The sequence below is a fragment of the Typopeltis vanoorti genome, chromosome 17 (genome assembly GCF_054136105.1).
Source record: "Typopeltis vanoorti isolate ZY-2024b chromosome 17, IOZ_Tvanoo_1.0, whole genome shotgun sequence".
NCBI classification, from domain to species: Eukaryota; Metazoa; Arthropoda; class Arachnida; order Uropygi; family Thelyphonidae; genus Typopeltis; species Typopeltis vanoorti.
Window position 1 is genome coordinate 56,389,670 of NC_143565.1, and position 25,385 is coordinate 56,415,054.

The 25,385-nt window shown below is 37.4% G+C and overlaps 1 protein-coding gene across 1 annotated transcript in view; it reads right to left on the bottom strand.

The window, feature by feature from the left end:
* Nucleotides 1-510: 510 nt before the first annotated feature.
* LOC150097411 (uncharacterized) overlaps nucleotides 511-25,385 on the bottom strand; it is a 108,607-nt gene continuing 83,732 nt past the window's right edge. Inside the window, exons 4-5 of the mRNA XM_090407664.1 lie at nucleotides 16,228-16,392; nucleotides 511-569 (exon numbers count right to left, since the gene is read on the bottom strand). Of these exons, the coding sequence (XP_090263790.1) occupies nucleotides 511-569; nucleotides 16,228-16,392 (224 nt within the window). The remainder of the gene's footprint in view (nucleotides 570-16,227; nucleotides 16,393-25,385) is intronic.

Genomic DNA, 25,385 nt, shown 5'->3' on the forward strand with positions numbered 1-25,385 from the left:
AATGCAAAACCTGCATACAATCTAACAAATTATTCCTTTGCATTCACCCAAAATTAGTGTCTAGTGTGGAGTTTACAACTTCATTTATCATTGGACCATTCTTCTTTGAAGAAATTCACCAGTCAGTCAAGTCCGGTGACCTGCTCAGTTACTGCTAAGAGGTATCACGATATTATAAAGAATTTTGTTGCTCTATAGTTACAGCAGTGCCTGTGCATGGTTCGGTCATTTTCACAAGATGGGGGCCCCTTCACACACATTGGTCGACCTGTACATGAGGTTCTTCGAGAACATTTCATGGAAGCCAGAGTGATCAGTGTGTGTTTCCCACTGCATGGTGGCCTTGTTCACCTGATTTGACCCCCCCCCCGTGACTTCTGACTGCGGAGATTTCTAAAAGACAGGATTTATCGAGATCATCCTGATAACTTGACAGCACTGAAAGACAGATAACACAAAATGTGCACAACATCAGTCTCAACCAGCTGCATCCTCCTGCTGTTGAATACATTATGCAAAGGATTCAGTTTCTGCTATACTGGGAAGAGCAGCACACTGAACAGTACAGCCTGTGAATGTATAATGGAAATGAATAAAAATGTGATATTTATGATTGTGTTGCTATTCTCCTTACATACACAAAATTACTATTATATGCATTCAGTACATTATATAGCACCCATGGTGATGAATTTTGGAACTAATTTTTTTCTCTCTCAGATATCACTTCCATATGATGCACAATGTATTCATGAAAAGTTTCACAGCATTTGAATCACTGGGTGGAGTGATTCAAATGCTGTGAAACTTTTCATGAATACATTGTGAATCACTGTTTAAGGTCTCCACAAGACCTTAAACAGCACTACTACAAATCTGACCATCGTGTGTATGTAAGGTAACCTTTCTCAGTGTTATCTGCATCCCACTAGTAGGCCATGCGGTCTTGCTAGTGGACTGCAAAAGTATTTTATTAGTAAATAATTTTTAATGATATCTAATATGATAACATCATCATCTTCTTCTTCTTCTTCTGCAGCTTCTCCCACTTAAGTGGGGTCACTGTTTGTAATGCATCTCCTCCACACCTTCCTGTCTTGGGCTGTCACCACATCCAGATTCTTCATCTTCAAGTCCTCTTCTACCAGCTCCCTCCATCTCTTCTTTGGCCGCCCATGCTTCCACCTTCCTTGCACATCCATCTGCATGACCCTTCTTCCCATATATTCATCCTCCCTCCTCATCACATGACCAAACCATCTCAACCTTGCCTCCTATATTTTTGCTCCTAAGTTCGTAACTTTCACTGTTCCCCCTCACATAGTCATTTCTCAGACGATCCTTTCTGGTCACACCGCACATCCACCTAAGCATTCTCATCTCTGCTACTTCCATCCTGCTGATGTTATTTTTTCTCAGGGCCACAGTTTCTATAGCATATGTCATAGCTGGCCTCACTACTGTCCTATAGATTTTGCCTTTCAGATTGATCGGCACCCTCTTATCGCATAACACTCCAGCCATCTCCCTCCAGTTCCTCCAACCCGCTTGTATCCTGCATCCCACTTCCTTCTCAGCTCCTCCATCTTCTTCCACTGTTGAACCTAAGTATCTAAAGTCTCTCACCTTCCTGATGACATTTCCTTCCAGCTCCAGATCTGTCTCCTGGCTGCTGCCGCCACCCACCGCACAACACATATACTCTGTCTTACTTCTGCTCAGTCTCATACTTCTCTCTTCCAGTACTTTTCTCCATCTTTCCAGTTTAGTTCCCGCTTCTTCTCTTGAATCTACACACAGCAAGATGTCATCTGCATACAACATTGTCCAAGGTGTCTCTCACCTCCTCTGTTACCACCTCCATCACAATATTAAACAGAAACGGACTTAATGCTGACCCTTGATGCAAGCCAACTGTTACTTGAAAACTTTCTGTCTGTCGCAAACAGGTCCAAACACTTGTTTTCACATTTCTGTACATTTCCCGCAACAACCTGACATATTTCTCCGGCACCTTCTTCTCCCTCAGACACCTCCAGACTTCTTGCCTTGGCACTCTATCGTATGCTTTCTCCAGATCAATAAATACCAGATGTAGCTCCCTTTGTTTCTCTCGATATTTTTCCATCATCTGCCGTAACCCAAAGATTGCATCTGTTGTTGATCTACCAGGCATGAAGCCAAATTGTTCCTTTGCAATCTCCACCTCCTTCCTCAATCTACCATCAAAAACCCTTTCTAGGATCTTCATTGTGTGGGACATCAACTTTATTCCTCTGTAATTTTTACAGTCTTGTGCATCCCCTTTACCCTTGTAGATGGGGACAAGAGTACTTTCCCTCCATTCCTCGGGTATATTTTCCTGTTGGCAAACTTTCATGAACAGGTCCCACAGCAGGTCAATTCCCTCTTCCCCCAGTGTCTTCCATGCCTCCACTGGAATTCTGTCGGGGCCCACCGATTTTCCATTCCTCATCCTCTTCATGGCCTCCGTCACTTCCATTCTACTGATGTTCTGCACCATCCCCTCAGAAAGCTGCCCATCTCCTCTGTGAGTCCTTGCATTTTCCTCATTCAAAAGTCCCTCAAAGTATATTTTCCATCTGTTTCTTATGTCCACATCTCTCCATAATACTCTTCCTTCAGCATCTTTGATCTGCCTCACATGTAAGATGTCCTTTGCTGCTTTATTTCTACATTTCACTATATGGTAAATTTTTCTCTGTCCTTCCTTTGTTTCTAATTGATCATACAGATCTTGATATGCCATGGCCTTCGCCTGTGCCACAACTCTCTTGGCTTCTTGCTTTCTCTCTTTGTACACCTCTCTGTCCTCTTCCACTCTTGACTCATCCCACTTCTGCTTTGCCTTCCTCTTAGCTGTCACTGCCACTTGTACATCATTATTCCACCACCAACCCTCCTTCTGCTCTCTAAACTTTCCAGATGTCTCACCAAGCATCTCGATTGCACAGCTCAGGATCACTCTTTGAATTATGTTTCCACCAATCTTGTACACTTTCCAGTCCATCTGAAATCCTCTCTAACACCCTCTCCCTAAAACAATTCCTCACACTCTCCTCTTTTAAGCACTTAATTGTCTTCATCCCATGGCATCAGAAGTTCTTATCTTCGATCTTATTTTAAAGTCTGCGCACAGCAGTCAGTGTTGTTGTGCTACTTGATCGGTAGGAATTACTTTACAATTTGTCACAACCTTAAGATGTTTTCTTCTAGTCAAAATGTAGTCAATTTGTGAACTGTTGTTAACACTCCTAAATGTTATCAAATGTTCTTCCCACTTGTAGAAAAACGAGTTCACAATTGCCAAATCAAACGCTACTGCAAAGTCCACAACCCTCTCTCCTTCCTGGTTCATCATTCCCACTCTGTGGCCACCATGCACTCTTTCACAGTCTCGTCCGACAATCACCATCTCATTTTCTTTCAATTCCCTCATTTCTTCATCTAACATGTTCCAGAACTCATATTTTTCCTCTGCTGTACAACCAACTTGCGGGGCATATACACATAATACGACCACCCGCTCTTCACCAAGACCCAATTTCATTCGCATGATCCTGTCGTTCCTTCTATCCACGTCCAGTACTTCACCCTTCATTCTGCCACACACCACAATTCCTACACCATTTCTTCCCTCGTTATTCGCTCCATAGTAGAACAATTTATATCCATCTCCCAGTTCCTTTGCCTTTTCCCCTTTCCACCTTGTCTCCTGCACACATAAAATGTCCAACTTCCTCTTCCTCATCATGTCTGCCACCTCTCTTCCCCTTCCAGTCATGCTTCCAACATTTCAGTGTTCCCACTCGCAACATCCTCTCCACTTGCTGGGCTCACTTCTTTAACCGCACAGACCCTGGATGCGGTAGCCCTCGTCCACTTCTCGCAGCTGTAGGACGATGTGGCTGCACGTCGCTTAAGGGTACGCCCTAGCCCTTATATCATTTTCTCTTTGACTCATAATCATAGTTTGAGTTGGCACTGAAGTTTTCCGACCGGATGCCCTTCCTGACATCAACCCTCACATTCATCCGGGCTTGGGACCGGCACCTATTGAGGCTAGCTTGCCTCCTTCGGTGGCTGCATAAGACGAAATGACTTAGCAAGATAGGAAAGACTCACCCCTAGCCCTTGAATACTCTAATAGCATCAGGGGGAAGGAGCAAGGAGAGGAGAAAGAAGCAAAGAAAGAAGAGGAGGGACAGTCTACAGAATAATATAACAGATATATATTACATGAAGTAAGGCATGGTCCAGCATCAGGTACCTCGGGTTTGCCATGCCCGTACTCACTAAACATCATCATCATCATCATAACACTAATTATGGATATAGACCATATTGGTCTGTTCCGGTCTCGTTATCCATCCAATATCCTTTTTTGAGGTCTACCCTGCCTTCTCTTTCCAATTGGCTTATATTTTAGTATGTATTTGTTATAATATCAGGTGTTGGCCATTTGGTTTACATGTTCTATCAATTTTTGTTTATAATTGTTTAGTTTTTCTTCTATTGATTTTGTTTTTAGTTCTTTTAAAATGTCTTCGTTCCTTTTTTTGGTCTAATAATGTGTATTTTGCAGTTCTTCCCATAAATCTCATTTCACTTGTTTTTATTCTTTGTTTATCTTGTTTGTTTATTGCCTAAATTTCACTGCCATATAATAATGGGGACACTGCTAAAGTACTGTATGTTTTCAAGCGTGTTTCTTTTTGTGCTATATTTGGATTGAGTGTGTTCTATTTATCAGGCCTATAATCTGTAAAAATTTTGAAGTTTTTAATTTTATGTCTTTTTTTTTTTCCTTCATATGATATTTCAAGATAACTGAAAGTATTTATCTGTTCTATTATTTTATTATTAATAACTAACTTTACTTCTAAGTGGAGTTTGTCCACAAAATGCCATTGTTTTAGTTTTACCTAAGAAAATTTTCATTTCAAACTGTTCTACTATAACGTTTAAATTATGTATTGCTCTTTGTAAATTGTCTTCATTATCTGATATTATTACCTGATAATCTGCAAATAATAGTGTATTTCTTTTGTTATTTCAGGAAATTTCTATATGTTGATTGTTTAAGGTGTTCCGCTGTATTAATATTTCACTAATGTAAATACTGAAAAGTGTTGGAGACAGTGGGCATTCTTGTCTTACTCCTTTGTTTATAGATTGTTTTTCAGACATTTTTTCATGTATTTTTATTTCATTATCTTTGTATATATTCAATATTGCATGTAGTAAAATATTAGGCATATTTATTTTTTGTAATATATCAAACAATATATATTTTTTTACTTTGTCAAGTGCTTTTTCATAATCTATAAACAAAAGATGAGTTTCTAAATGAAATTCTCTTCTTTTTTGTATAAGTAATTTTAAACAGAAAGGTGCATCCATTGTAGAGCATCCTTTTCTAAATCCATTTTGACATTCTAATAATATTTTTTCACTGTATATTTTCAGTTTTTTTATTAAGTTTTCAACTATATATTTTGTAGCACATGTATTCAATAAACTAATACCTGTGAAGTTAGCAGGTTTTGTTTTATCCCCTGTTTTAAATATGGGTATTATTATACTTGTATTCCATGCTATTGGTATTTGTCCATTTGTATATATTTTGTTTACAAATTTTAATAATCTTTGATGAAATATTTTTCCAGCAAATTTATACAGTTCAGAGTTTATCCCAACCTCTCCTGCTGATTTATCATTTTTTATTATATTTAGGTTGTCCTTTAATTCTTTCATTGTTATTATATCATTTAAAGTATTTTGTAAGGTTCTGGTGTAATTTTTTTTGATGCCAGTATTATCCATCCAAAGATCTGTAAAGTAATCCAAGAATTCTTTTACATCTATTTCACAATTTATATTTGCAGTTTCTTTTATATCTGCATTCATGTGTTTTAGTATTTTGTATCATACATTTGTATCATATCAAAAATTTGTATCATATCTAGAAAATGACATATACTTTTGTATATGTCATTTTCTAGATATGATACAAATTTTTCCCAACTTCTAATATCATAATAATATTATTATTAAGAGAGAATAAGACTTCAAGGGAGCTAGGGACTTATTGAAGGAGTCACATTACTTGCACAGAACATCCAATGGCAACCCATTGCAATCACGCACCACACCATTAGAGAAAAATCCAGATCGCATCCCTTTCTTGACGACATTCATTCTCAGCTTCCAAGGATGCCCTCTTGTCATTTCCACACCCTCCATAAAATGAAAAATTCCATCAACTGAAATCCTGTATGACCCTTTCAGAAGTTTGTAAGTCTCAATCATATCACCTCTCTTTCTCCTGTCCAATAATGTCTACAGTCTACAAATGCTCAATCTGTCTTCATAATCAGTATTCCACAATCTTGATATAAGTTTTGATACTCTGTTTCGCAATCTCTCTGCTGTATGAGAATCACCATGGAAACAAGGAGACCAGATCTGCACACAATAGTCCAAGTGAGATCTCAAGGACTTGTAAAGAGGCAAAATGACATCCTTATCTTTACTTGTTAAAGTTCGTTTGCAATTCTGTAACAAACTTGTTAAAATTTGTTACAGAATTGCAATCATCCTCTAAGTTGTATTTGTAATCTTTGCTATACGACCCTTCAACTTCCTATCTACTAAAACTCTGAGATCCCTAGCCTGATCGGTTTCTTCTAGAATAATCCCATATGACATTAGATATCTAATTCCACCAAAGTGTATGACTATACATTTATTAACATTGCACTGACAGCCATTTTCCAATGACCACAATTCCAGCCTATTCAAATCAATCTGCAAGTGCTGGATATCAACTACATTCCTGATTACCCTGCCTGCTTGTGTATCGGCAGCAAATAGCTATATGTCACCTGTCAAATCCTTCCCAATATCATTAATGTACAGAGTGAATAACAGTGGACCAAGGTATACCACTGGCTAACTTAAAGCATGCAGACTCCCATTCCCCATATAACACTTTTCGATATGTGTCAACCAGACATCCTCTTATCCATGCTAATATTTTATAATCCAAACCCATATTCTCTAATTTATGCAAATGTCTTAGTAAAATCCAAAAGTATCATGGTGTATCCATTCGCCTTGTCTAACTCAATCATAACATTATTATAGAATGTGAGCAAGTTGCAAAACATGACTCTCCTTAGTAAACCCATGCTGTTTATTACAAAGTAGAGATTCTCTGTGAACCCATTTCTGAATGCAAGCCCTAACCAACTTTTCCAAAATCTTCACCACCACCCTTACGTGCAATTGGATTACCATACATTCTTTCCACTTCTGTGGAATAATTCCTGTTCTAAGACAATTATATAGCCTAGTTAAAGAAATGGGGTGCTTAAGGGTCAAAGCTGTATAACTGAGAGGAGACCTCCACATAGCTTTTAAAGGAATGCGGAGAACTGACCAGGGCTTCTGACCTAATGGCCAATCCTCACCTTCTCGTGGTGCACCCTGTTGGGTATCTAACTGGATACTGAACGAGCGAGGATGGGCTGGCAATTTGGGATTTAGCCAACCAAATTGTATTCTTATTGCCTTAAACCAATATACAAAATGATGGTACAACATGACAAAATTTCATGCCGGCTGGGGCGTCGCCCGGTTACCCCCCCCCCCATTGCTTTTGCCGGGGAACCAAGGTGAACAACGAAAAGTCAGCTACTGGAACAAATCTGAAAGCACACCCCAACTCAACATCACCAGAGATAAAGATCGGTACTATTAACATAAGAAGCCTGAATGGCAAAGAAATGGAGCTAGCTAAAGAATTAGATAAGTACCAGATCGACATAATAGGGGTGACTGAAACAAAAAAAACAAAAACTGGTGAGATCTTTCTGAGCAGTAAATACAAAATGTTGTATTCAGGAAATGACAATCAAGGAAAAGAAGGAGTAGCTATAGTATTTAATACTAAATACGAGGCTAATCTTCTTGAATGGCAGGCAGCGTCAAGTAGAGTGATTTGGGCAAAAATCAGAATGGGGACCTGAACAATAAGACTTATTTGTGCCTATGGTCCCAAAGAAGGCTCTAATAAGGCAGAAGTAGAGGAATTTTTTGATGCTCTAGAGAAAGCTACTGACACAATGAAAAAGGAAAAGTTGGTCTTTGTTGGGGATCTAAACAGCAGAGTAGGAAATGATTGTCAGACATACAAAAATGTTTTGGGAAAATTTGGAGAAAAGAGTAAAGTTAATAATAATGGCAAATACCTGTTGATTTCTGCTCAGGACATGGACTGGTTATTACTAACACCATGTTCCAACATAAAAATACGCACAAATGCACATGGAGAGAAGAGGCAAGGAATAAGAAAAGTCTCATTGACTATATTATTGTTGACAGTGATGTTTTCTCCCTGGTGCAGGACACTAGCATGTACAGAGGATTTGAAATTAGAAGTTATTTAGTCTTGAGCAGGATAAAATTGAAATTCAATTTTATCCTGCTCAAGACTAAATAACTTCTAATTTCAAATACATAGAATGACATTGTAATCTAATTTCTAATAAATAGAATGACATGTAAGGAAAGTTTTAAAGTGAATAAAAGTTGAGCAGCTCTCAGATGTGAACTGTAGACTAAAATACACAAAGATAATTGAAGAAAAAATGAAAGAGTATCAGAACAAGAACCAAACTTTGGAGATTCAGTGGCAAACCTTGAAGAAAACCCTGATTGATTCAGCCAGAGAGGCATGTGGTGAAGTCGTGGTGGACACAGGAAGTTAAAGAGGCAGTGAAGGAAAAGAAGAAAGCATACCAAACGTTCCTGGCAAATAAGTCAGCCTGTGCTCTTAGAAAATACAGAGACAAATGTAAGAAAGCAAAACACTGTGTAAAACTAGCTAAACAAAAGTCATGGGAGGACTTTGGCAAGATCACAAATTCACATGGAGAGAAGAGGCAAGGAATAAGAAAAGTCTCATTGACTATATTATTGTTGACAGTGATGTTTTCTCCCTGGTGCAGGACACTAGCATGTACAGATACATGTTCTATGTATTTGAAACTTCTAATTTCAAATACATAGAATGATATGTAATCTAATTTCTAATAAATAGAATGACATGTAAGGAAAGATTTAAAGTGAATAAAAGTTGAGCAGCTCTCAGATGTGAACTGTAGACTAAAATACACAAAGATAATTGAAGAAAAAATGAAAGAGTATGAGAACAAGAACCAAACCTTGGAGATTCAGTGGCAAACCTTGAAGAAAACCCTGATTGATTCAGCCAGAGAGGCATGTGGTGAAGTTGTGGTAGACACAGGAAGTTAAAGAGGCAGTGAAGGAAAAGAAGAAAGCATACCAAACGTTCCTGGCAAATAAGTCAGCTTGTGCTCTTAGAAAATACAGAGACAAATGTAAGAAAGGAAAACACTGTGTAAAACTAGCCAAACAAAAGTCATGAGAGGACTTTGGCAAGAACATAGAAAATAAATATCAAGAAGGTGGTAAGATATCCTGGAGGTTGTTGAAGAAGCTTATAAATTGAGGAAAGAGTGCTGTAAAAGGAGTTAGAGATGACTAAGGTGATATGAAAAGGAGAAAAAGATATCCTTGAAGTATGGAGTAATTACTTCATACTTCTTGTTGATGATGTTGATGATGAATTAGGTCGGAGGAAACTTGTGGATAGGGATGTGGATTGTGAAGGGATATTGTGAATTATAAGTGGGTTCACATCTGAGAGCTGCTCAACTTTTATTCGCTTTAAAACTTTCTTACATGTCATTCTTTTCAATATGAAATTCAATTTTATCCTGCTCAAGACTAAATAGTGATCACTTCTAATTTCAAATCCTGTGTACACGCTGGTGTCCTGCACTAGGGAGAAAACATCACTATCAACAATAACATATATAATAGTCAATGAGACTTTTCTCATTCCTTGTCTCTTCTCTCCATGTGAATTTGTGCACATTTTTATGTTGGAACATGGTGTTAGTAATAACCAGTACATGTCCTGAGCAGAAATCCAACAGGTATTTGCCATTATTATTAGCTTTGCTCTTTTCTCCAAATTTTCCCAAAATATTTTTGTATGTCTGAGAATCATTTCCTACTCTGCTATTTAGATCCCCAACAAGGACCAAAGAATTCCTCCACTTCTACCTTAGTAGAACCTTCTGTTGGACCATAGGCACAAATAAGCCCAATTCCCCATTCTGATATTTGCCCACATCACTCTACTTGAGACTGCCTGCCATTCAAGAAGATTAGCCTCGTATTTAGTATTAAATACTATAGCTACTCCTTCTTTTCCTTGATTGTCATTTCCTGAATACAACATTTTGTATTTACATCTCAGAAAGATCTCACCAGTTTTTGTTTTTTTTGTTTCAGTCACCCCTATTATGTCGATCTGGTACTTATCTAATTCTTTAGCTAGCTCCATTTCTTTGCCATTCAGGCTTCTTATGTTAATAGTACCGATCTTTATCTCTGGTGATGTTGAGTTGGGGTGTGCTTTCAGATTTGTTCCAGTAGCTGACTTTTCGTTGTTCACCCTGGTTCCCCGGCAAAAGCAACGGGGGGGGGGGGGGGGGGTAACCGGGCGACGCCCCAGCCGGCATGAAATTTTGTCATGTTGTACCATCATTTTCTATACTGGTTTAAGCCAATAAGAATACAGTTTGGCCAGCTAAATCCCAAATGGCCAGCCCATCCTCATTCGTTCAGTACCCAGATAGATACCCAACAGGGTGCACCACGAGAAGGTGAGGATTGGCCATTAGGTCAGAAGGCCTGGTCAGTTCTCCGCATTCCTTTAAAGGCTATGTGGAGGTCTCCTCACAGTTATACAGCTTTGACCCTTAAGCACCCTGGGGAGGTTATTCTCCCTCTTTATAAGGCTATGATTCAGCCACATTTTGACTACCTGTGCACATATTTGGTCACCTGCATTTCTAGGGGACCAGGAGGTGATGGTGGTGGTGGAGAGGATTCAGAGAGGAGTACACTAAGTGTGAGTGGTCTGTGGAATGAAGCTATGAGGATAGATTGAAGGTGTGTACAGAGTTTAGCTAACAGGCAGAGGAGAGGAGATATGACAGAAATTTATGTTACTAAAGGGATTGTATAAGACTGACAGAAAGGAAATTTTCAATACATGGGGAGAAGAGGAAAAACAGATAAAGTTGTCCATACGGCAAGTACTGAATGAATGAAATGGATTGGCAGAGACGGTTGTGAGCACTCAAAGTAAATAAGTTTAAGTATATGTGTCATGATTTGGCTGTAAGGCCTTATAGGAAAGAAAAATTAAAATGAGTGGATCTTCCTCTCAGAGGAAGAAGAAGAGGACAGATCCAGCTAGGGGACAATGGGAGTGCCCTTCCTTTACAATCAAGATTACCCCTTATGGACCTGTTGGTCCACGAGTCCTTATTCAGTATATTCAGACCACCCCACCATAAATATAATATAATATATATACCTATATGGTGGGCACCTCTATCAGCCACCCTATTAGTTATGTTAATTTGTTTATTGATTCTTCAGTGTAGATATTAAACAGTATTGGAGAAAGAGAAAACACCTTTCAGACAGTACGAGCCGCATTAAAAATTTCAATGAAGCCCACAGGCCACTAAGCTATACTGCGGTATTTAGAATTGTAAGATGCTTTCCAGATTGACAAGGAACGCTGTGCATTTGATACTTTACGTAAAATCCTAAAAAATAAACAAACTCAACTTTAAGAGCGTAGGTAGGAGTCGGGTTCATGGGAAGTAAATATAATGAATACTTGAAAAAAGATAATTTAATGAAGAAAACATTCATTTTTTAAAATGTCAATGGGAAACTTGGCAATGCTTTTCCTTGACCAGTTTGTCAATGTTGACATCAATGTTGGAAGTCGCTATGCGCAGATTATTCTCGAGATGTTGGTCCGTAATCTGAGTTCTTGTCTTGGACTTCACATGCTTCATTCTAAAGAAGAACTGCTCACATAAGTATGTGCTTCTTCAAAGAAGCACATACTTATGTGCTTCTTCTTCAAAGAATAATAAACCTTTTTTATTATCTTCAAAGATAATAAAAAAGATTATAATAAATTTAGTTTAATCCTTTACCCAAGTGTAAGCAAACAAAGTTTGCGCCTGAAGTATCTTCAGGACTGAGGCAACGCGTGGTGAAGGCGGACCAAGCTCTCATCACTCCTTGCAGACATGTATAATGCTATGCATTAAGGGAAGGGCCACTACCCAGACTGGTTGGAACCTTTATTGAATGTTCAAGTACAGGTCAAACTCCAAAAACTCAGTGTTGTTTCCCTCAGTATCAAACTCACCCTGCCACTAAAAAGAACTCTCAGAACCGGTTGGCTCTACACCATGGCAGGCTTATCCCACCATTGAGCAGAGCCGATCATTTGCTCATATGTCATCTGAGGGATAATAGCAACAGCTGTGCCTCAGTTAACTTCATGGGCTACAGCATTGCCATTCATTACCCCCCCCACACACACACACGCCCAGGACCTGGGTGACAGCAACAGTCGAGCCTCGGTTAAAATTTCATGGGCTACAGCATTGCCATTCATCACTCAAGCTTCCAACCAGTTTCGACCTTTATTGAGGTCTCGTCAGTGGGAGCCATGACCAGAGGTGGTGATACTAAGGCAGAAGCAATGGAGAAGTCGTATTTACCTAAACGAGTTGCCAAAGGGTGTACCACCTTATTATTAAATTACTCTGGATTTAGAGAAAGATGTTGGAAGTTTTTTTGCACTTGGTTAGACTATAATAAATTTAGTTTAATCCTTTATCCAAGTGTAAGCAAACAAAGTTTGTGCCTGAAGTATCTTCAGGACTGAGGCAATTCGTGGTAAAGGTAGACCAAGCTCTCATCACTCCTTGTCTAAGTATCTCCCCTAATGCAAAGCATATCTCCTTTGCTGACATGTATAATGCTATGCATTAAGGGAAGAGCCACTACCCAGACCGGTTTCGACCTTTATTGAGGTCTCGTCAGTGTTTAATCTAAATTTATTATAGTCTAACCAAGTGGAAAAAAACTTCCAACATCTCTCTTTAAATCCAGAGTAATTTAATAATAAGGTGGTACACCTTCTGGCAACTCATATAGGTAAATATGACTTCTCCATTGTTTCTGCTTTAGTATCACCACCTCTGGGTCTAGCTCCCACTGACAAGAAATTCCGTGTGATGAGACAGCGTTACCCCTTTTTACGGGAGTTCACGGTACCATCTAGTCTCCCCAAATTTTATCCGGGCTCCAGAACCAGCATAGCTGACGAATCACACCTATGGCTGGGTTGGTATTCCTGACTGTAATCCGTGTGTGTCCTCGGACCGGTTTGTCTGCTTGCAGGATGAAAAACACCAGATAAACTGGCGGAAAAAACCCTGCTGTCCATGCCCAAGACCGGCTAACTTGGTTATGGCTGAGGAAGATCCTTAAGCTCCTCACGTCATTGATGAGAATCGAACCTAGGACACTCCTTCCCCAGGCATATGGTTGCGAAGTGCAAAGCCACTAGGCTAACTGCACGGACTCCATTTGTACTGATCCTGGCATTTTGGCAGCAATGACACTGAATGGCATTGAAAATAAATCTAAAGACTGTTGGTTAAGAAAATCACTAAATCTCTCTTCGAACTTCGCAATACGGCTAATTTTGTAGTGTATTCATCAAGAGACGAACAGCTGGACTCAGCGAGAAGCTGAAAATGAGTTAAGTCTTTTTTGCGAGTTGTGCCTCCCAAAGTTTGAGTTTGGCCACAAAAGCTTTGATGTGATCAAACAGAGTGTGCACCATTTGTTGGATTGTAACCGCATATTTATGTCATTCATATGCAACGAGATGTCGGTCACAAAGGCAAAGTTTGTCATCCACTTCGGTTCATTAAATTTCACAATCGGATTCCCCTTGGTTTTGCATGAACTGCTGTATTTTGCTCCTTAAGTCAAAGACTCTTTTAAGAACTTTCCCTCTGCTCAACCAATGCATATGACTAAATAAACCACATCGCCATGATCCGCTTCGCACTCTTAGGTCAAAAACTCTTGGAATGATGATGATTCAATCCTCTTGCCCTAATAATATCGACGCCAGTCACAATAACTTTCATGACATTCTCAAATCCAATAGTTTTCGCGCACAAATTCTCCTGGTGGATTAAAACAGTGGTAACGGACGAAATATTTTCCTTCTAGTTCCGGTTCTTTCCGTAGCAGAGCAACAAACCCTTCATTCTTTCCCACCATAGCAGGGGCATCATCAGTTACCACACTCTCAAGGTTGGTTAAGCTGAGGTCGAAAAGCTGGAGTGTTTTCTTGGCGGCTTCAAGAATATCAGTGCCTTTCGTCATTCCCTTCATGGGTACAAGCGCCAGCAGTTCTTCTGTCACATTGAATTGTTGATCAATGCCACTGACAAAGATAGCCAGTTGTGCTGTATCCTTCAACATCTGTGCTCTCATCTAAAGCAAGTGAATATGGAGTAAATTTGGATGACCGTTTTTTTAAAGTTCCTTCAATGTCATTGGCAAGTTCTTCGACACATCGTGCTACAGTTACCCCCAGACAAACTCGGTTTTTTAAACACTTCCTTATTATTTAGGCATAGAATATCTCCAGCAGCGATGAGATACTCTTTACAAACTCGCCGTTCAAGAAGGCTTTTAATTTTTTTAGCAATTTTTTCAGGTATTACATAACTTACTTTGATGCAAGCTTCGCTCTCTTCCCTCTGCCTTTTAAACATACCCTGCTGGCATTTTAAATCAATTATGAAACGGTTCACTTTGTCCACACAGAGCTGCCCTTGAAGGTGATCAAAATTGGATGCATGCTTTGTCTCATAGTGTTGATTTATATTGTATTCTTTTGATACTGACACTGAATCACGACAAATTAAACACACTGGCTTATCATCGATTGGCACAAAAAAGTACAAATTGGTCCACTTTTCATTAAAAACCCGACAAGAATCACTTGATTTAAGCTTTTTACTCATAGATGCCATAGTAATGGAAGGTGAACTTCAAAAAATGATTCAAAATGGCTGTATAACAGTTATTATCCACTGAATATGTCTCACATTAATGAAAAAAGTCTGGCAACATAAAACCACAATAGACTATGGCTGACATGACGAACCTGTGTGCACTTATACACAAATATCACACTGTTCACGACTGACTGTCTGTGGATGAGATCCTCTTGTATTTATATGAAAATAATGAAGTATCGAGAACCTTCAAGATGTAGATGGAAAGCACTAGAAAGTGCACTTGAACGAACTATTGCTTCAGCCATCTACCTGCGACGTTAGTACTAGTACTTAAGTACTGCTTGGCGCTGGTAGATAGCTGAAGAAGCATGTCTATTTAATATTTATTTTTATAGGATTTTATGAAAAGTATCAAATGCACAGCATTCCTTGTGAATCTGGAAAGCATCTTACAATTCTAAATACCGCAGTATAGCTTAGTGGCCCGTGGAATTCATCGAAATTATTTTTTATTTAATCGCATTTTAATGTTAAGTAGTTATTTTTTAAAAATGGCTGGCAGACCACAGCAAAGATACAAAAAAACACAAAATACAAAAGATACATGGCAAATACAGAATTCTTCGGTCCAGATAGAAGCAGAGATTAAATGAGCCTCTAAATGTTTAAATTGTTCCACCTTTTTGATTTCAAGGTTCCTAATTTTACCACTTGTATCAATTAACTGATTCTGCATGCTATTAATCATTATTTTGTTGTTGTTTTTTTATTAATTTTTAGCCCTATCTCATGCTAATTTTTATCGTTCAAAATATGTATCATGTCTGCATATGCTACACTCTGCACTGATTAGAGTGTCTTTAGTATCTACTGAAAATGGTTAGATAATGTATTCCAAAGTTAAGTTAACTCCAAGGCTAATTTCACAAGTTATCAAATTCATATTTAAACCTTGAGAGCACATGTAATACCAAATGTGTTCAAGGGTGATCTCATATTTTAAGTCTTATTTTTTCTTTAAAATTAATTTATTATTTGTTAAGTCTGCCATATGTTAAGGTCATATATTCTGGTCTTCTACAGAACTCTTCCTGTGGATCTTTTTTTTTCCCTACCATTAGATTTATAAGCAGCAGCTAGAACTACATATATGATTTTAAAAAAAAGGTAAAATTACCTTTAGAAAATGGTGACAGAACATCACAGTTATCAGATAGAGCTCTTCTTTTAGAGAAAACCCTTCTTTTCTTGCCTCCTGCATTGGTAGGAACAGATTGGGGAATTGTTTCGTTAGGTAGAATTATAGTGTCATCACTTGTACTAGCAGATTCTGCAGTTTTTCCTGATAACATATACAGATATGCAAAACTGTTATTACTAAGAGAAAACAGTATGTTTATTTTGGTAAATATAATAATTTCAAAGAATATTTAATGATGAATATAATAAGCAAAAATTCTAAGAAGAGTAATCATTAAATGATAAATCCATGATTAAATTATAATGATAACAATAAATTGTACAAGTTATTAGCCTTTTTATACACCTAATCAAAAAGCTTTAATTATAAGTTCTTCAAATCTTCAATTTAATCTTGGCAGTTTTTCAACTTTTAACTAAATCTTACTAACTCTCTGAACTCCTTTTATCAAAAAAGGATATATTTTTAAGCTGATGTTTTTTTTTTCACAGCTTATTCAGTTACATTTGATGGAGGGGGGGGGGGGGGGGTAGAACAGAGGCAGACACTTCAGATTTAACCAATTTGTTGTTCTGTAGAGTGAAAAATTAAGATAACAGTAAGGTTTAGTTGGATATAGGACTACTCAAACAAACATTACCAAACTGCAAGCTAGTAAATGAGCCTCCGTAGCTCAGATGAAGCTCTTTGGACGGAAAGACCTGGGTTCAATTCCCATCAGTGATGTAAGAAAACTATATCTGGTCCTGGTCTCTTTCGACGAAAGGTGAGTTAGCCAGCCTCATACAGAGGTAGAGTTTTTTCACCCAGAAACACAGGTTTTTCATCTCCCAGAACAGGCAAACCGGCTCTGTGAACACACACCACGGTCAGAAATACTGCCTTTAGGGGATGCAGCAAGGAGTGGCAGCCTGGTTGCATTAATTAGCTGTAAGCCTCCTTGGTAGGGAAGTACTCAACCCATCCTAGGATATGATGGATGAGTAGATATGATGAAGGCTAATAAATCTTCCACTTGTTACAAATTTTGCTAATAGAGAAAGAGAACCCCCGAACATTAAAAAGGAAAGAAGAATATTTTTGCTGAATCTTCTAAAATTTGAAATGATTTTTTGATAAAGAACCTATAAAAGGGCTGAAAATTTGCATAAAAAGGTAATATAATACAGAAAGTAAGGAATTAAAAACGTATCAAGGATTAAAAATATCTTTAACCTAGTATGGATGGATATATATATATATGTGTGTGTGTGTGTGTGTGAAGAATGTTTTTTAACTTGGGTATATTATGTATTCAAGATACTAAGTAATTTTATATAAACTTGGTTTTTAATCTTTTTTCCCAAGTGAGCAAACAGACAAGGCAACTCGTGGTAGTGCCAGTCTGAGGCAACTCGTTGTAAAGGTGGATTAAGTATCATACATCTCCCTTGTGGAGATGTATGATGCTATGCATTAAAGGCAATGGTCACTACCCATACCGGCTTCGACCTTTATTGAGGTCTTGTCAGTGGGAGCCAGACCTGACAATACCAAGATTGAAGTAATGCAGAGCTTATGAATTTTACCTAAACAAGTTACCACAAGGTGCTTTGACCTTATTAAATAAAATCTCAGGATGAGAGATAGATGTAGAAAGTTGTTTAACTTGGGTATATTATGTATTCAAGATACCAAGTAATTTTATATAAAATTGGTTTTTAATCCTTTTTACCAAAGTGAGCAAACAGTCAAGTAAATCAAGTTTGCACCTGCATGTAGTGCAAGTCTGAGGCAACTCATAGTAATGCCAGTCTGAGGAAATTTGCTGTAAAGGTGGATTAAGCTCTGATCACTTTCATTAGTATTTTTCCCTTAATGTAAAGCACATCCACTTGCGGAGATGTATGATGCTATATATTAAAGGCAATGGTCACTACCCATACTAGCTTCGACCTTTCTTGAGGTCTTGTCAGTGGGAGCCAGACCTGACAATGCTAAGATTGAAGTAATACAGAGCTTATGAATTTCACCTAAACAGGTTACCACAAGGTGCTTTGACCTTATTAAATAAAATCTCAGGATGAGAGATAGATGTAGAAAGTTTTTTTAACTTGAGTATATTATGTATTAAGATTTATATAAAAGTAATTTTATATAAACTTGGTTTTTAATCCTTTTTACCAAAGTGAGCAAACAGACAAATAAGTCAAGTTTGCGCCCGCACGTAGTGCAAGTCTGAGGCAACTCGTGGTAGTGTCAGTCTGATGCATAGTATCATACATCTGCGGAAGGGGATGTGCTTTACATTAAGGGAAAAATACTAAGGAAAGTGATCAGAGCTTAATCCACCTTTACAACGAGTTGCCTCAGACTTGCACTAAGTGCAGGCAAAAACTTGACTTACTTGTCTGTTTGCTCACTTGGGAAAAAGGATTAAAAAATAAAAGTTTATTTAAGTTAAAAGGAGATGGTAAATCCCGTTTTATTTTATAGCTGGGTACGAAACTCGGATCAAAATCCATCGAATCCACAGAGTTTCATGCCGAAAAAACTATTGGCGAGCCCAAGTGTAAGTGATCACTTGGGTAGTATAACACCAGGGCAACTCAAAGCAAAGGTGGAGCAAGCTCCGTCACTAACCTTAATATTCTCTCATAATGTAAAACCCAACTCCTAAGAGATGTATATATATTGTTTTATATTGTTTTACATTATGAGAAGAGGTCACTACCCAGACCGGTTTCAACCTTTTTTTGAGGTCTCATCAGTGAGTAGGTAGACCTGGAATATCAAGGTTTTAAGTGAACTGAACTTACATATACCTCTACTATAGAATTGCTGAACTGGTGTACTTCTCTATTGTTATTACTACTATAATAAGCCAAAAGGCTATTTTACTGGCGACATAAGTTAATTAACTTATGTCGCCGGTAAAATAGCCTTTTGGCTTATTATAATAAAAGTTTATATAAAATTATATGGTATCTTGAATATACAGGGTGTTCGGGATAAATTTGACAGTTTCGTAAGGAAAAAGAAAATCTTCTTTGTATCTATTAAATTTAATGAATTGACAAAAAAACATTACAGGCAGAGTTAATTACAATACTATCAACAAGATTTACTCAAAATAACCACCATTAGCATCGATCACAGCTTCAATTCTGCTTCGGAACCTCGAACAAGCTGATGCTACAGTCTCCCTGGGAAGGGCCGCAAAAACTGTTTTAATTTTATCCATTAACTGGGCTTTTGTATTACTGGAAGTGCGATTGGTGTCTTTTTCAACTGCGCCCCATACAAAATAATCCATGGGGTTAAGGTCTGGGGAGTTTGGAGGCCAAACATTTGGACTGGTGAAGTCGTAGAAATTTTCAGACAACCATTTTTGACTTTTCCCAGAGGTGTGGCAAGGGGCCGAATCCTGCTGCCATACATATGGCCTACCATTGGCTACCCTTGTTATCCAGGGCTTGACTACAGTTAGCAACTCCACGAACAAAGCCCGAATTCCAATGCCAGGGTTCTTCAACACCTGTTCCTGCAGATTTGCGAGGAATTCTGCTGTACGAACGCAATCAGATCGTCTGCTAGGGATCTTTCTTCTTGCTACATCCTCGTAGTCACCATTGCAAGTCTCTAGTTCATGCCTGATTGTTTTTACTGTATTCAGGGAGCATTGGGCAGCAGTCGTAATATCCTTATTTTGATGGCGGGCACGAATCATCATGATACAAGTTATTCTCTTCCATGATTCAGGTGGGTTCCAGCTATCCATCCTTTCTGACATCTTGTATATGAATGAAGAAGGGTCCAAACTTTTAAATGAAGAGAAGTGTGTGTTAATACATGTAACTTACGGAAAAATATAATTAATTATAAATATGTCAAATTTATCCCGAACACCCTGTATATACAGTAAAACCCCGAAGTTACGCGGTAGGTGGGACCAACAAAAAGCGCATAAGTCGAATTCGCGTAAGTCGGGGTATAATTTTGCATGTAATTTATATATACATTGGGACCAAAGTTTTACAAAAACACCTATATTTTTTAAGAAATATAATCATAATTGTAGTTTTTCGTACATAAAAAAAGAAAGTTATTTCGATGTCGATGGTTTCATAAAATCTAATAGATTCGTTTGACGGCATAATGTCTTTTTCTTGTCATGCAAAATTTCTTCATAGCAAGCTAATGATTTTTTTATTCCTTGCCTTGTGGCTACAATTCGTTCCTCATTAGAATCTATGTCCTCCAAAATCTGTAAACCTTTCTTTTATGATTGTTTTTACTGTGGATTCCTGTAGATCGAACTTCTTTGCTAGCTCACAAATTTTCATTCCACCTTCAAAATCCTTAATAATGTTGAGTTTTGTTTCCAAAGTCAAAGTTTTTCTTTTCTTGCTAACAGTAGAAGAATCGGACTTGCTTCTTTTGGATGACATTATTATTTTTTATGTGATAAAATTTTTATCAAGAACATAACATTAAACAATTGCAAGGTTTGTAGACTATAAAAATCGTGTATGAATGTAGACCGTGCAAAACACGTCAGTGCTTGTTCACAGCATGTGTGACACTGGCGAATGCGGCCGGCACACCTGAAAGATATGACTAGTGGTAAGGCGTGAAGCGGGACGGGAATACATACATATAAGAAACCGCGTAACTCTGGATTCACGTCAGTCGGGGTATGACTCTGTATGTGTGTGTGTGTGTTTTACCAGCAAACTGTGAAAAGCAGGCATTCTATAGAATGCCTAGGCATTTTTTGACAAAGTATGAAATGTCTATTTTTTTTAATATTTTACATACTTTCCCTAGGCATTGTATAGAATGACAAATACTATTTCAGATATATTTTAATTTTGAAGTTTTAAATTTTGCCTCCATGGGAAGGTTATGAGGTTAGGTTAGGTTAGGTGCTGGCAGTTGTTATGAGTGTGACAGACGATGGTTTTTACCGACCTGGAACTGATTAGTTTAGGTTTTGAAGTTTTAAATTTTGCTGCCATGGGGAGGTTAGGTTAGGATAGGTTTGCTTAGGTGCTGGCAGATGTTATGAGTGTGACAGACGATGGCTTTAACCGACTTGGAACTGCTGAAGGAATTTTAAACCAACTCTATGCCAGATCACAATTCACTTTATGTCTCAAGGACTTACTGAGAGTTGGAGATGTTCTGGAATGGCATTTTGAATTGCACTTAACTGCCTTTTTCATACAAAAGCACTTCAAATTTTGGCACTTGGTCTTGCAAGTACATCTCACGGACCCTTAGCCGCTACCCGTGGAAGCAGATGACCCGAGAGTTATTTCGTGGTCAGGAACATCTCCAACTCTCAGTAAGTCCTTGAAACATAAAATTAATTGTGATCTGGCATAGAGTTGGTTTAAAATTCCTTCAGCAGTTCCAAGTCGGTAAAAACCATCATCTGTCACACTCATAACAACCGCCATCACCTAACATAACCTATCCTAACCTCCCCATGGCGACAAAATTTAAAATTTCAAAACCTAACCTAATCAGTTCCAAGTCGGTAAAAACCATCGTCTGTCACACTCATAACAACCGCCAGCACTTGACCTAACCTTCCCATGGCGGCAAAATTTAAAACTTCAAAATGAAAATATATCCGAAATAGTATTTGTCATTGGATATAATACCTAGGTATTCTATACAATGCCTAGGGAAAGTATGTAAAATATTTAAAAAAAATAGACATTTCATACTTTGCCAAAAAAAGGCCTAGGCATTCTATAGAATGCCTAGGCATTTTTCACACTTATCCGGTAACATATATATAATCACTCATGTTTGTGTTTCAAGGCAGAGACATCTAGGAATAATAATTAAATAACTTCTATTTAGTTATTAGCCAATATTTTGCCTTAGTCACCAAGGCATTTTCCTAGGAAGAATATTAAATATGTAATGCATGCATTCTGCAGCAAAAAAAAATGTAGCAAGGAGACACTTGACTGTTCACCTGATAGTTTCATGATGACAGTCTCCCAGATTTTTGGTAGAGTGAAGTGGTCATAGATATAAAGTGATAAGCCAAGCTTTCATGTTATGGAGTACCTTTAGATCAGAACATGTCTTTTGACTGCAACTCTTTTTAATGAAAAATTAAAATTAAAATTTTATGAAGTGATTATATATATTGCCTACCTTTGTTGTACTATTGGCAATAACAATCTTTGAAAGGGAGATTGCAAATGGTGATGAACTGAGTATGATATTGATGATAAGTAAAATGGTGAAATGGAGTTCCATTGATTTTTAATATTTAAAACAGAGATATGATAAAGGAGTTAAAAGCATAAAAATAATACAATACTATTAAAAGATGGGAATAAATTTGGTAATGAATGATAATTTGATTATTAATAAAAACAAAACTACAAAACTTGCAAAATTTAAAAATGAAAAATATTAAATATTAAAAACTAGAACAAAAAAACTGCAAAGGATAAAAAAAGGAATGTAAAGGCCTTGAAAGTAAAACATAAAAATATACAAATAAATGATGAAGATGAAATCAATTTACGGAGTGGAGTAAGGCTATTTTGGTACAACCATTATCAGAATAAAATTTTGTGATTTATAATATGTAGGCTGTATCATCATTGGAGTATTCTGATCATTGGGATAATCCTCAGCCCTGAATGGTAAGTTCTATGTTGTTAGGGAACTGCCAAACCAGATATAATGTAGGACATTATATCAAAAATTACAAAAGGAGCAACATGAACCATCACAAGTTGGAAAATATAAATTGAAGTAGTCATATTTATTCAGGTTATGAGAATGTTGTAAAGCTCTGGCAGATTCCAAAAACTGACCTGTGTTAATTTATGCCACTGACACAGCCCAGGCAGCTGTAGTGTAGTGTAAATACTGGATATATTTTCAGTCAAACATTAGCTGTTTTTGCAGTTTGAACAAAACAAGTTAATTTGAAGGGATTCTGCAAGGAATACTGCAGATGTTAGGATGATCTAGGTGATTGAAAGGATATTTTGGTGAACAAATAAAGATAGCTAATTTTTGGTAAGACTTCAAGTTTGAAAATATTGTATCTTTTGAGAACATGAGAAATTTTTTCTGATACCTCAGAAAAAATTTCTGGTATGAATATACAGATATGCATAACTGTTATTACTAAAAGAAAACAGTATTTATATTGATAAATATAATAATTTCAAGAGCATGTAATGATGAATATAATAAAGCAAAACTCTATTATATTCATTGTATATATTTTCAGTGATTAAATTATAATGATGATTTTGGCAGCATGAATTTTTTGTAATCTGGGTTTTGGGAAGGGCTAGGTAGGCAAGAAGAATGATGAAACTCTCTGATTCCAATCTTTGAGTTTCTTATTCGGTTTTAAAACAATGTGGGATTTAATATCCCCTTAATTTAAATAAGAAGAATGCAGTATTTTGATGGTTTTGTAGAAGGAGAAGCTAGCAGCTAAAAACAAGTGTCATGGATGTGATTGAATTTGTAGAGGGGTACTATGGTCCAAACAGATGGTTCTAGCTCTATCTTGTTAAAGTTTTAATAACATCATACTGTTGGGAGAAATGATAGTTTGAGATAATCACCATGACGCCATCTGTTCATGCCTCTACTCTCTCAGGACTCTGATATCCATGGTCTCTAATCTTTGGTCAAGTGTTTTACTTCTAACCCAGCTCTCAGATCCATAAGTTAAAATTGGTTTCAACACTGTCTTGTATACAGCTAATTTAGTGTGTTGGCTAATTTCTCTCTTATTCCATATAAATTTATTCAGTTGACTTCCCACCATACCAGCTTCGTTGATTCTGTTGTCTATTTCCATATTTAATTTACAATTTTCACTAAAAATCGTGCCTAAGTAGCTGAAATGTTTTACTTGTTCTACAGCTTCTCCATTCACCATGCAGTTGATATTTTCAATGTTTCTATCTATTTTCAATGTCTTTTTAATGCTGACCTTCATACATATCTATTACAACAGTTATTCAATTTAGTCAGAGAATCTTGCAGACTTGTAGCGGATTTATTTAGAAGTATAACATCATCCACATAGAGCAAAGAGCTGACATCAACATCTCCAATTTTGATATCAGGTTTAATACCACTTACCTTCATAATGTGATCCATATAGTTAATGAATAACAGAGGGGATTAAGTACATCCTTGTCTGACACCAGATTTAACATTAAACCATCTTACTGTACTTCCTTCAATTCTAACTGCTGACTTACAACTCAAATAAAGACTAAGTATTGCTTGATATAACGCCCCGTTGACATCACATAACTGTAGAGTATTGAATAGCTTCTCTCTTGGCACCTTGTCATATGCCTTTTCCAGATCTACAAAACTTAAATACAGATCTTTGTTATATTCCTGATTTCTCAACTATCTGTCGTAAAGTGAAAATCTGATCCTGACAGCCTCTATTTGGCCTGAATCCAGCTTGTTTTTCACTGACGGGAAGTCAACAGCCTCTATATAGGAGTAGCCAACCTGCCTGGCCAAGTGGTTAGCGTACCGTTCTCCAACCAACAGGTCATGGGTTCGAATCCTGCAGTGGACATGGATGTTTGTGATTGTCTTTAAGTAGGAGATGAATATCGTTGCCTGGGGTGAGACCACCACTCTGCTTACTGGAGGTTTCAAGTAGCTTAAAAAGTTCCATGTTTGGTCTCCAGAGCAGGGTTCAAGACTATGTAAAAATAAATAAAAAATTACAATATATATATATATATCCAGGAATACCTCAATTATCGCGTTTATAATTTGATACCAAAATTCCAATTATTGCCCTCCAAATTCGAATTATCGCTGCTGCGAGATGTAGCCCACTACATATGCAACCAGTTTGAGTTGCAACTCTTCAGGTATCGCTCACTTGTAGCGCTTCGTTTTTATCCGACAGCGCCTGCTCACCACTCACCAGTAACTGTCCGCCTTTGCCTGAAGTACATGTGGATATTTATTTCTCTTCTTATTTACACTTACAATGAATGCTAAAAGAAACAAGGATGATATCAAGTCTACGGCTATCAAGAAGAAACGTAGAGTGATAAGCTTAGAAGATAAGTTGCATATGATAACCAAAGCCAAAATTGCAAGAGAGTACG